Here is a 13,906-nt window from a genome sequence, read left to right on the forward strand (position 1 = left end):
GACACAGTGGGGGAGATCCAGACACAAACTCAGGTGCTGCCTCATATTTTTAGAATGCTCCTGGGGGGTCTGGTGCATTTGAGGAAAACCCGGAGTGATGATCAAACCCAAACGTGGGCAAGGGCCTGGAGGAGCTCTTGTGGATCATGTCACTGGGTCATGTCAACTGGAGGAGGGTTTTTACTCTCCAATGAGATTGGTTTTTACTATGGCCAATATTTTAGCAATAATAAACTTGGCAACAAAAAAATTTATTTATGAAGCTAGGGAGAGAAGATAATGAGGACCCAAATGAAGAGAATAATATCGATGAGGAAATGTATAGAACACATCAGCATGCGCCAATGGGCAGGTGGGAGGCCTCCACCAGGATTCCCTGACTGCAGGTGAGGAAGAGGAGAAGTGAGGGAAGGCAGTTCTGCCTCACTTCAGGAGAACGGCAATCTGGCAACGCTGTGAACGAAGATGAGAGGAAGAGGGGGAATCCAGGCTCTCAAGGCTGGGGAATGACAGGTGGGCACTACCCTGCAGCTACAAGCCTGGGGTTTAGCGAGCTCTTAAGTTGGAAAGCAGACATGGAAATCATGATTCTCGCTAGAAATTTCCACTGGAGTCACAGGTTTGTTGCCTAAGTGCAAACTGCCTGGAAAGAGAAGGTAGACGTGGTGGAGATGTGGGTCTTATCAGGTGTCATTGTTGAGTACCCACCCCAAATTCTCATGTGGTTTTTTTTCTTCCAACATTGATTACCTCCTGTGTACCAATCATTCTTCTGCGCATTTCTACAAAATTTCTCATATAATTCTCATATCCAGTCTCTAAGTAGTAAAAGGATACCTGCATCTTACTAAATAGGAAAGTGAGATTTGATAGCTCCTTCAAGGTCACCTAGCTCATAAAGACATAGTTACAAGCAGAAATCAATAACATCATGCTTGCCTTGTCTTACTGTGTCATTTCCTATCCAATATCCAGATGTGCATGCCCCCACATTTAGATTTCATACAAAATAGCAAGAAGAATAAGTATACATTAGTAATGTATCGCATGAAATAGTATATCAGACCTTCTGTTGTTTTCCCCACACTCTTCCTATTATAGGTTCCATGTGGTTGAAAAATTCCACCTGTGTATACCGGAACTATTAACAAAGTTGAGAGGGATTCGCGAACAGATGGGCAGGGGGCCTGCACATGCTCCAGGTAGCACAGTTGGGTATGAAGTATCTGTGTTGGTGGCTAGGTTTTGACAACTGTTTGAAAACACACCCCCTCCTCTTCCTACTTGAAGACTATAATTACGTATGACAAATGCAAAGTTTTCAGTCATGTCTCTTCCTCTCTGGGCCCAACTGTTCCTTCTTCAGATCTGCTTTTTCCTTTTCTTTGTCTGTGTTCATGTGCCCTGCCCAGTTATTGTCCTCTGTATATGACCATTGTGCATCGTCTCTACACCAACTGCAAATACAGAGGTCGCGTCTCCATCTCTAGTATTCATAGCATCTTGTCATTTTTGTTTCAGAAACTGATTGACTGTATCCCTTAGATTTTTTTCTCATTTGTGGGGTGATGTCACCCCAGCTTCTCCACTTCCCAAACAGGCACCTCTTTGTAAGACTTTCCTTGGCAAACTCACTGATAAATGTGCTTCTTAAGGAGTGTCTGCATCTGAGAAAGCTGTCCCCGAGGAGAAAGCCATGTCCACCAGCTCCATCCACAACCTATGACCTCCATGCGAATGGGTAAAGCCTCCCATTCCCTGCGTCTTTCAATCCAGGTCTTGGTGAACAAAGACTTTCCCTTTTAAAGAACACGGGAATTCCCGGATGTGCGTGGTTATTCATCAAGGGCTTAGAGATAAGCTAGCTCACTTCCTGTTCGCCACAAAGTAGTTGATAAAGCACACATGGCTGTGCTTTAGCTCTGGCATTGTGTTCTTCTTCTCTTCCTCACCTAGACCTTGAGGGCTTTATTCTGAATTGATAGCTAAATCCCAGGTGCTCCGGAACAACCCCTCATGCTTTTGAGACTGCTGTGAGGGGTGGGCAGGAGACTGCGGCAAGGGGGCCTCTTGCTGAGCCTGCCCTCTCCTGGCCAGCAAGATTCCCCACCACAGGAAGAATATATGAATTGTTTTGTTTTTATTCAGAATATGCCATTGAAAAATGTGTATTTTTTCTTTTGCTTTGGTTTTTTCTTTTTTCTTTTATTTAAAAAACTAAAAAATTTTACATACCAATCCCAGTTCCCACTCCTTCCTCTCCTCCCATTCCTTCCACCCCCACCCCCACCCCCACCCCCACTCCTGGCTGTCACAGTCCCCAGGGGAAGCTTACTTAAACAGCTTACTTGAGCTAATGAGAGCTCACCAGCTCTGGCTGGACAGGGAAGGAAACAGCATAGGATCAAACTAGGCCCTCGAAATGTGGGTGACAGTTGTGTGGCTGGGGCAGACTGTGGGGCCATTGGCAGTGGGACTAGAATTTATCCCTACTGCTTGTACTGACTTATTGGAACCCATTCTCTTTGAATGGATACCTTGCTCAGCCTAAATGTAGTAGGGAGGGCCTTGGTCCTTCCTCAAAGCAATATGCCAGGAATAGCTTAACCCTTCAGGAGTCTCCCAGAGAAGTGAAATGTCCTCAAATGAATCTGGGCAAGCAATTTCGAATCAGTTCAGGTCTTGATCTTTCTCAGCACCACACGGACTCCTGTCTCAAGAGAGTCAGAAAGAAGCAGCGCAGCAAACGCCCAGAGCCTGAGATGACATGGCGCTGTACGCTTCTATATTTATCCCCCATCAATGTCTTTCAGATCAAATTGGCTGAGTTTTACAAATCAAAGGCTGATTTATTTATTTATATTTTATTTATTTTCTAGCAGCCATCAGCTGCACTCCTGCAAATACTCAGGTTCCAGACATCATGCTGAGAACTCCGAGCATCCAGCTGTGTGCTTTGATTTTGATAGCATCACCAGTAATAGATGGTCTACATGCGGAACTCAGCTGGCAGGTTCTTAAGCAGGGAACGTAGGAAGGGCACCTAGCTAACAGCCAAGTAGCCTCAGAAGCCTCTCCTGCCCTGAAAACTGCCACCACCGTCTTTAGGGAATGTCCTGGCCTTTCCTAAAAAGCTCACAGGGACTGGTTCCAGGGAGGCATACCAAGGGCTCCTTGTCACAAATATCTTAGATTGCAGCTTCTCTTTTACATAGAGACAACTTACTCTCAATAATTCCCCCAATCTGAACTACTAAAGAAATTCCTTTTCTCATCGTTATACCTTGAAATATTACACTTCATATGTGCATACTCATAAATATTCAAATATATACATACATCCACTTCCAAATATCGAATTAGTTTTAACATATGGAGGAACTATACTAGGTACTTTGCTGAGACATATTTGCATATATATGTTTACACACGAAATATGTAGTTGGTGCCACTTCACATTTTTATCAAATTTATATTGCTTTATGATGGAATCAGGTTAACAGATTAATTTTATGAGCATAGTTAGCATTTCTGTCACAGGAGGCAGGGGTCCTGTTGAACAATGAAACTGTTTGGGGAATATCATCCTGTGTGTAACCCTCCTATAAACGAAGCAGAAGCTCTGCTCTGATGAAGACCTCAGCCACAGTTAACATCTCTACATCCAACAACATAGGGAATTTGCAAGAATTGAGATGAGCTTCCCAGGAATAAGAAGTGTCCACGTTAGCTAGAAATCGGAGAGTGGCACATCAGGATTGGCGTGAAGACACTGCCACATGTGCCCTCTGTGACATGAACTCCTAGTTTGCTGGTAACCAACAGTAACCTGTTGAAGTAAGTGTCCTCATAAAGATGGAAGCCAGCCATTCAGAACGGTTCAGCCCATGTCACTTCCTAAAGTTGGTTAGCAAAAGTCATTTCCTCACCAAGTCTTTTCAAGCTTATTCCTCAGTTTGCAGCCGGATAAAAATCAGTTTGAAACCTTCCAGAACATTTTCTATGAAAGACAGCTTTTAAATTTGCCCACTCTTGCAGAGATCATCAGATTCTCTTTCGTGTCAGAACTGTGATCAAGATCTGGCAGAAAATTGAGTGTGTGTGTGTGTGTGTGTGTGTGTGTGTGTGTAAATGTGTCTTTAACATTTTGCTCTTAGTTGTGAATTCAGAGATGTTTCTCAATCCCTCAAGCAGGCTTGCCTGGGATATAAAACTACACTTGATTTGTCTTTAAGAAGAAGTGATCCTCAGAAATTGTATTCCTTGTAAATCAAATCCTATTTTAAGTGAAATGAGTAAAGACACTAATTAAAGGATATATTATGAATCCTTTGTGGAGTTTATTACATTTCTACCAGCAAAGATGATATCTGACCTTCTTTCATTTCTTAGTTGAGATTTTCTTTTCTGTATTTTTTTATATTGAAAGTTGCCTCAACTTAGTTCATATCACTGAAACCAGTGGGTGTTCTAGTTCCCTTCCCTGGGGGGAGACTGTCCATAGGTGTGTGCTCATTTCACACCCACGTTATCCTGTAAGATGGTATGACCTTCCTGTCTCATGGAGGAGGGATCCGAAACACAAAGGAACTGTCATCCGGTACAGTAAAGTCTATAGGTTGCGTCCAAACTCATGGCTGTTCACTTGCAGCCAGGAAGTGGTTGCTTATAGTCTTAGTATCTCTTCAATCGTTTTGTTCGGGCCTCATCCGAGACCCCCAGATGATGTGTTGCAGCAAAGAACAGAGCAAACAGAGCTCCTGGATTCACAGATTGGGCAGTAAAATTCTTCTATCCTAAAATCATAGTAACCCTCTTACACATTTTATCAAAATCAAGAATAAATTTGTTAGGGACAACTATAGTTATTGGGTGGGATGCAGCTGACCCTTTGCTTAATATTTCTATGTTATGTATACTATAAATCATTCATCACCAATACCACACTGTGCAAACATGTTCAATGTGCGCAATTTTAGCCTAGCACCACTATTTCAATGTGAATTATGTGCACAGCCAGTGTGACCTCCAATCTTGTCCAGCAGAGCATCAAAGGTCACCGACAAGTCCCACTTCTGTGTTCTACATTGCAATGATTGGTGCCTTGAATGCAGGACTACACTGGACGCTCAGGCAGGCCCTGACCCTGTAGTCACAGCGGCACTATCTTCCTACTTATCTTTCATTTCTGGTTTTGATCACTTTCTTCATTCCCACCTTAAAACGTTCCTCCTAGCTCTTTGCAGTCGGTACTCAGAACCCTGCTTCTACTGCGGTGTTTCCATGGACTTCCTCGCCCAGTGCTGGAAAAAAAACATGGCTTCCTCTAGTCTAACCACCACCTGTGCAGGCTCATTTACTATCATAAAGGGGTCAAGGTAGATGCCAGCTCACTTGATCTTAAAGCAGATGTACTGAAGCCCAGTCTGAGCTTTGTAGAAACCCCCCTGATGCAGACTGGGGTGTGGGAAGTATCACTAGTTAAAATGCTCCTTTAGTCCTTCTGCCCTTTGCTGGCACTGCCAAATTCTCTGTTGGCATTAAATTTTAAAAATAATTCCTACTAATTTCTGATACTGGGATTCTGGGTTCTATATTTTTTCCAGTTTCTGTGGTCCATTGATTTTATCTCGGCTGCTATACATCCCATAAAAATATTAAGTGAAGAGACAGCTGTATCGCCTCCAATAGCTACAGCTGTCCTCCGGACAAATTTATTCTTGGGTATGATAAAAAAAATTATAGCATGGTCGTTATTATCTTCAGTTAAAAGAGTTTTACTGCCCAATCTGTGACCTCAGGCACTTGGGTTTCTCTGTCTTTTGCAGCAGGCCTTTGAGCTCAGCATTGTGTCCAGGGAGAAGTTCCCGTAGGGCTTTGGGAGGGGAAAACCATGGATCCAGCTTGATTCAGCCTTCTTCATTTTGATGCTTTGGTTGTCACATTGCTTAATAAAGTAGATGTGCTCCTGAAAAGCTGGCTGTAAAACATTATCTGTGAGGTAATTCATACCTACTCATTTGAGCTACAGTTTTAAATGAATCACACATACCTCTGAGGAAATAATTGGCTCCAAGACTAGATATAAATTATACTAAACGTTTCATAAGCCTTCTAAAGTCGCGTATTTAAAGAAAATCTTTTCCTAAAACACTAATAGGAATTACAGTGTTTTTAAAAATCAGAAAATATAAATATCATATGAAAAACACTTGTCAGAAGTGCCTTAGAGACAGAACCACCCAAAGGGTGGTGAACCATGTGTAATCCTGGAATTGTTTTGATTGAATTCAACCTATTGAGTCATTGGATCATTGAATGACTGTAATCATTTAACTCAATCAATCATTGTATCAATAAGTGCTTGACAAATTTCAAATCAAATAAGTTTTCTAGACTCATTGAGGGTCAGAGGTAACGATGACATGGTCCCTATTGTTTAAGAAGTTCAACTACACTGAAAAAAAAAATAGGCCAGCATGTGTCCCACAGCGGTTGGAAAACAACATTAGAGCTACATGGTCAATGGCTGTACAAAATAATTCCCAGGTAAGACCATGAGAAGTCCAACGCTCAGGCTACTCGGATTCCATATATATTGGTAGGACCCACATAGTATACTTTCACCAGTCTCTCTAGAGAATTCTCCTGCAGGATGCCTTTGTCTTTGCACAGAAACTAGGAGGCTATGAAACCACCAATGTTTCTTTAAGCCCTTTAGGGTCATTACTTTGAATTCAATTTGCCACAGGGAAGGAAAACATTCAGAGGCAACCTAACGTCCAGGGGATAATGTACAAGATACAAAATTTAGGTGTCACCAGGCGGTGGTGGCGCACGCCTTTAATCCCAGCACTCGGGAGGCAGAGACGGGAGGATCTTTGTGAGTTCGAGGCCAGCCTGGTGTACAAGAGCTAGTTCCAGGACAGGCACCAAAGCTACAGAGAAACCCTGTCTCGAAAAACCAAAAAAAAAAAAAAAATTTAGGTGTCACAAACAATCATGCTACTATCTCACAGTTATGGGCCACTTGATACATCAATCAAGGCCCTGGTTAGTTTAGGCTTTCTTTGCCAACTGCAGAAAGGGTCATCCTCTGATGGCCTTCCTTAAGTGTCTCTTGGTGATCCTTGGCATGGCCTAGCTTAGGGAAACTTCATACCTGTTGTTGTACCATCTTCTCCCCCATATGCCTTCATTCTGCTACTGTAACACTGCCTTTCAACTTAAACACTTTCTAGATCCTTCAGTTCCAAGCAAGGTGTGGTGGCTCATGCTTGTGATCCCAGCACTCCAGGGATTAGGTTAGAAGGATTGCCACAGTTTGAGGGCAGTCTATAAAACAAAGTGAAAGCTTCCCTGCAAACAACCAAAAAGAAGGAACGAGAGTAGGGAGAAAATGAATGAGACACTAAGTATAGTACCAGCTAGCTGATAATTAGGTCTTAAGGATACCGTTTTAGGGGATGAAAGATAGTTCATCTGAAATTATTTAATTTTTCATGAACGAATTTGAATTTGAAATAGAGGTGTGGTGTGATTACTTAGGTTAATGGGTGGTAAGAACAGTCTACGAAGATGGGATCGTCATATGTGTCTAAGGTGAAAAGCGACAGAGCTTGATTATCAATCATAGGAGGAGGGGCTCACGTGGTGGTTCAGCGGGTAATGCTCTTGTTACATGAACATGAGGAATGGAGTTTGGAGCTCGAACACCCACATAAAATCTTGGCAAGTGTGGTAGGCCGAGGAAAGGGATCCCTGAAGCCAGATGGCTAGCGAGAGCAGCTGGGATCTGCAAACTCAGGTGTTATCCAGAGACCCAGTCACAATACGTAAAGTGATTATGTGATGGCGGAGGATGTCTGATGTCTGCCATCAGCTTCTGACCTCTACACACGTGTACAGAGCACACATGAACACAAGCCCCCACTCAGATCTCTCTCTCTTTCTCTCTCTCTCTCTCTCTCTCTCTCTCTCTCTCTCACACACACACACACACACACACACACACACACACACACACACACCACATCTTTAATAAAAGTGCTGTTTTGCTCTGGAGGTCTGGAGAGATGGCTCAGCCATTAAGAGCATGTACTCCTCTCACAAAGGACCCAATTACAGTTCCCAGCACGTGTGTTGGTTCACCAGCACATGGAACCCCAGCTTCAGTGAATCTGACACACTCTTGTGGACTCTGTGGGCACCAGCATTTGCATATGCACATACTCCCCTCATCCACAGACTATTAAAATAAATTGAAATAAAATTTTAAGAGTCATGGTAGCATTAGGGGATGGATGATAGCAATGATTAGAGGGACTGGTACCTATCGAGGACTTATCCCCGGCCTCCCACAGTCCCCATAGCAACTGCCTCTGCCAACAGCACTGGAAGTGCATGGGATTATTCAGAATTGTTCAGAAGAAGAACCAGGAGTGCAGAGAAGTTAGTGGACTCATCACATCGTGAATCCAGATGGAAGAGAATTGGTTTTGTGTGAATCTAAACTTCTGCTCTTTACAAAGGTGGTCTGTCACCTTCTTCTCCGCCCCAACGCAAGACAAACCCTGGTGTGTGGTGGGCACCTTCCACGGAGGGGAAGCTTCTGTATTAAGGCTCAGGCGTAGGCACGATGTTAAAGCAAACAGGGATCCACTTGTGGTGTCTGAAGAGTTGAGCCATGGAGAGGGAAATATTTTAGGATGATGAATGTCATTTTCAACCAAAGATGCATTTTCCCTAGAAGAGAAAGCCAACTTATAGATAAGTAGCTATTGATCATGAAGAGACTCTTTGCACTGGCTTTTATCAAGCGGTTTGCCACTTTCCGCCTTAAAAAGCCTGCAGCAATTTAGAAAGTGTGCTCAGTTAAATTGTTTCTGTTTTTCTCCCCTCCTATATTCTTTCTAAGTTCTTTATGCTCATGCTAGCGATAAATCACCAATCAGTTCACAGCCAGAGTGTAAATGGCTATGATAATAAACCTTGATTTTTTTAAAAAAAAAAGCTAAAACTTTGTATTTTGGTTTAGTGTGTTCTGTTCACTTGTTTGTCATAAGTGGTACCAATAGGGACATACGTTCTGGTGCTAACGAGCTTAGCTCACTGTGTGTGCGTGGGCGTGGGCGTGTGCGTGTGCGTGTGCGTGTGTGTGTGTGTGTGTGTGTGTGAGATCTTTCTTCCCATTTTTTCCATTTAGACCCTTAGTAAAGAAATCTTCCTACTATGAGAAAGGTGGGAACAGTGATCAGTAGCATTTATAAAGCTCCCCTCCACCTATGAGCTCCTTTTCACTGACCTCGTTTACCATCATCAGAAAATGTATATACCGGGAGGCAGCGAAAGTATGTGGGTTCTTCATGGTTCTTCTCACTTTGTCTGAGAATGTATGGTGGTAAAATAAAGTCTCATTGGCTTTTGTATGACTTACGTATACTAAATATTTGGATCAGTAAAAAGAATATGCCTCCCCCAAATCCTAAACCATCTGCTTCCTTCCTTATACACCACCTGGCAAGAAGAGATGAATTTTCATGGTCACCCATACCCCCACGTTCTTGCAGAATACTTGATGAGATTTTGATGTCAGTGACCATTTGCCAGCTTGCATTTCAGCATATGACTGTACTCCTCCCAAATGTTCTTCCTTTCGGATTTCTACAGAGTAAGTTAATCAGAGTTCTGCTTCTACAAATCTCGGTTTCATCATGTCACGTACATCTGAATCGTAGATCCAGATCAAAAAACAAGGACTTAAATTAAAGAAAGTAAATGCCGCCAAAGAACCCACCATCTTCTTGATCCTCTGTCTTGGTGGTATACTACCTGGCCTTAAAATCCCGAGGTCCCACCAATCATGGCAATGACACTGGAGCTCAATCCAGAAACAGCTGTCCAAAGCTAATTTATTTCCTAATGCTGAGGCACTGTTAATTTATAAATTACACTGGTAATTCGAGCTATTATTAATTTCAGATGGTGTAGGGCAAGCCTAATTAAAATATGACACCAATTGCCACACATATGTACCAAGGACTACCATTTAAAATTAATGGGAATATTAAGTGTGACACTGGTCTCTGAGATGCTTTGCACGGTAATTATAGCATTCTAGTGCGGAAAGATCTGACAAACGTTGGCCTGCAGTTGGTGGTAAATAAACAACAGCCACATAAGAGAAATCACAATGTCTTCGCTAAAATCCCTTCTCACTTCCTCTATCCTTCCTCAAACCAAGATTCTCATGAGTGAGTTAACCTAAAACAATAATCCCGGCACAAAAGTTTTTTATTGAAACGGTGAGTCTCTAATGGATTCAAACTGATGATCTTCTGTGCTGGGATGTGAGCCCTGTTTCCTACTTAATCGGCATACCCTTGCTTCTTCATGCCAATCAAATGTTTTTCATGTTTTTTAAAGAGATGTTAGCACTTCTTTTCTCCTTCAAAGGGAAAAGAAAGAAGAAAATGTTGGTACCCACGCAGTACAGATTCCATAAGCCTAGATATGTGTAAATGAGTGTTCTGGGTCAGTAGAGTATTACTGGATGGTTGCACAAACTCGGTGTTTTAGGGTTTTATTGTCATGAGGAAACAGCATACAACTCTCATAAAGAAAACATTTAATTGGGGTGGCTTGCTTACAGCTTCAGAGGTTCAGTCCATTATCATCATAGTGGTGAGCATGGTGGCATTCAGGCAGACATGGGGTTGGAGCTGAGAGTCCTACATCTTGCAGGATCCTACATCAACAGGAAGTTGACTGACAGTCACACAGAGGGAAGCTTGAGCAAAAGGGATCTCAAAGCCTGCCCCCAGGCATGGCTATAAATTGCAATTGAGTAGACAGTAATGGCTTTTTTTTTTTTTTGCAAGACGATGGGGTGTGTTTATTTTTCTATTATTGTTGTTGCTATGGCTATTATTACCGTTGCCATGACAAGAATAAAGACAGCACTGTCATGTATGGCTACAGTTTACAGGCCGTGCACACCCTTCTTTGTATTATGTTCATTTCTTAGCCCTTGGTTTCACGTTCTGGGTTAGCAGAAACATGTGACATTATGGAGGGATTTTATGACCTGCATCCAAAAGTCTCTGTTTTCTGGGTCTGTGCACATGAATGCAGCTTCATCCCACCTCCCGCTGTGCTTCCCTAAAGCTTTCAGGATTAGCTACATTACCAAGTGGGGAGTACATGGGGGCTTCCAAGTGCTTTTCTGTGTGCTGTGTTCTATTGGTTGCTCTCAGTAACCGTGAGATATCAGGCCTGCTTTGTGAGTTACACCTAGAAAGGTGAGTCTCCTATTCTAGGGATATTCCCAATTCAGTTCCTTGTCCCAGAATTAGTAACAGTGCCCCCTGCTGTTCACTTCTTACATCACCTTACTTTAGGATATTACCATTTTCATTACCCTCACTAAACAGTTAAGGAAGGATAATCCCAGAGTGTAAACAGCATTTTCCTTTTTTTAATGCGAAACTTTGTTTATATGAAACTAAGGCACAGGATAGCTTTGAGACAAACTTGGAAACGGATTCCCTAAGTGTCTTGGGCTTACCCAGGTTTGGTGTAAGGTGACAGATGCACACATCTGTCATCCTAACATTGGGAGGTGACAAGAAGATCATGTGTGTAAGGTCTAGGCACCTCAGTGAGCCGGCGGCCAGCCTTGAGCATAGGAAACCATGTCTGAAAGAGTGGGGCAGGGCGGAGGCTTAGTCTTTGCATAACTGAATGCTCATGACTGTATATCATGTGTGGAATGTGGTATGGGTATGGTCTCATTATTATTGACCATGCTTCACTGGAGATGTAAAATCAAATTTCTGAATGCTTTAAGTTACAGGGAAAGATTTGTAGTCATGAATTCTTACTCCTCACTTTCTGCTCTTCTTGTGCCTTGACATCACATGTGTGGTCTCCATATTGGTTTGTTCTTTTGAGTTTTCTGCCTAAGAGTTCCAGGAGATCGGTGTCTAAAAAACTGGTATCTGCTGTTTCTTTGCTTAATATAAAAACAAAGGTGTTTCATTTATGTGTTTAACTTCTGGTGTGTCTCATGGAGTGTATGTGTGAGTGTATGTGTGTGTGTGTGTGTGTACATACGTGTGCATGTGTGTGTGTGTAACCATTATGCAGTATCCTCAAATGACTTATGCCCGGGATTGTATCAGGAAGCTCAGCATCTGAGGCTCACTTTAAATGGTGTCTGGAGGTCAGAAAGAGTTAAGGTGCCGGCTCCAGTCCCAGAGCTGAACCATGTGGTAAGATCCCAGCAGTGTAAATGTCAAAATTATTAATCACTTATGGAGAACCAGTTAATTCTCTCCATACATGAGTTCAGAGGGAGCACAAACACTGCAGCTAGAACACTGGGGAGCCAAGGAAAAGAGGGTGTGGGGAGGGGGCGGCAGAAATAGGGAAGAAAGGCTCTGTGGAGTTCCTAAGAATCTGCACTGACAAAGGGACAGTTCTCCAGAGGTAACCAGTTCAAACTTTCTCTTCTCTTCCTCCCTCTCCACCCCTCTGCCCTCACCCCTCACCCTTTACCCTGGAGCAGAGGACTGAGCCCAGACATAGGCAAGTGCTCTACCACTGAGTTAAATCCCCAGTCCCTTTACTTTGTCTTCTAATGGGTGTCTTTGGTCTTCTGCAGTCAGTTTATTCTGCCCCACTCTTTCTCTTGCAGCCGTCGGCTTTGTGAGTGAAGACGAGTACCTGGAAATTCAGGGCATCACTCGGGAGCAGTCGGGGGACTATGAATGCAGCGCCTCCAACGACGTGGCTGCACCCGTGGTACGGAGAGTGAAGGTCACCGTGAACTGTAAGTGGCCCTGCCAGCCCCGGCCCTATGAGTGCGTGAGACTGGTCTCTTATCAAGCCTGCAGCAATAAGCCAGCCTTCAGAGTGGCAGAAAAGACCCAGCACCACTCTCTGGCCTCTACTCTCAAAAGCTAAGAGGCCAAAGTCATGTTTTCTTTTCTTTTGTTCCACAGGCCCAGTGCCCCTTTCTGTTTGAAAGCAATTGACATCATATAGCATATAACATCAAAGTCTCATACATGATCAGCAAATCAATAAACAATATTAGATACCTGCTTCATATACATGTATTTCAAAATTCAAACTTTTCCTGTAATTCATTCATGTGATGCAGTGAGAGATTTCCCAGTCAGAAACTTCCATTGGGGCAGAGATGCCTGAGCTGAGACAAATACTACCCCTGCGTGTGGAGTGTGTTTGTGTCTCAGTCTTTTGTGATCAAGATGGTGATGAACATAGAGCACTAATTACATACATAATTTAAACACTAGCATGCACAAATGCAGGTTTTTCAGAGGTATATCTCAAATTTTTATTTTTAACTAATAGGCACACAATTCAAAACATTTGAAGGCCAGTGCTGCGAAAACTTCATTCTCCCTTGACCAACCTTCTGAATTCTCCCCGACATTGATCCTCATGAATTTGCTACCAATTCCTCCCCTTTTCTCTCTGGACTCCATGTTATGTGCATTGACTTGGCTCCCTATGACTTGCGGAAGGTTTTTGCTTGTCACAGAATGTAACCCAAGACCTAGACCAGCGTCACAGAAGCCCTCCCCTCCAACATGGGCAGGGTGGGGGAGGGCAAGGATGCTGTGTGTAGATTAATATTCCATCTCTGTTGCTTTGATTTGTGCTCTGGCTTGACCCTCGGTGATAGGAAACACTTAAGGCACAAAGGTCAAGCAGTACTGCCTTGTTTTCCTATTATTTAAACTCTACTTTTAAGGGAACTTAAGAGTATTTACAATTGTTGACCATGAACCTAAAAAGTAAAGCAAAGGTGGAAGTCAAGGGACAAGTGTATTGTGGAAATTAGTAAAAGGGGGAGTCAACCCACAGAATATGAACT

General features: G+C 43.0%; 1 protein-coding gene across 5 annotated transcripts in view; it reads left to right on the top strand.

Moving 5' to 3' along the window:
* Positions 1–13,906, top strand: part of Ntm (neurotrimin) — a 977,299-nt gene that overhangs the window by 943,763 nt on the left and 19,630 nt on the right. For all 5 annotated transcript variants that reach the window (XM_085689785.2, XM_085689786.2, XM_087905740.1 and 2 more), the window contains exon 5: positions 12,698–12,832. In XM_085689785.2, coding sequence (XP_085545911.2) covers positions 12,698–12,832 — 135 coding nt within the window. The remainder of the gene's footprint in view (positions 1–12,697; positions 12,833–13,906) is intronic.

Source organism: Myodes glareolus, chromosome 4, assembly GCF_982192425.1.
Source record: "Myodes glareolus chromosome 4, mMyoGla1.1, whole genome shotgun sequence".
NCBI classification, from domain to species: domain Eukaryota; kingdom Metazoa; phylum Chordata; class Mammalia; order Rodentia; family Cricetidae; genus Myodes; species Myodes glareolus.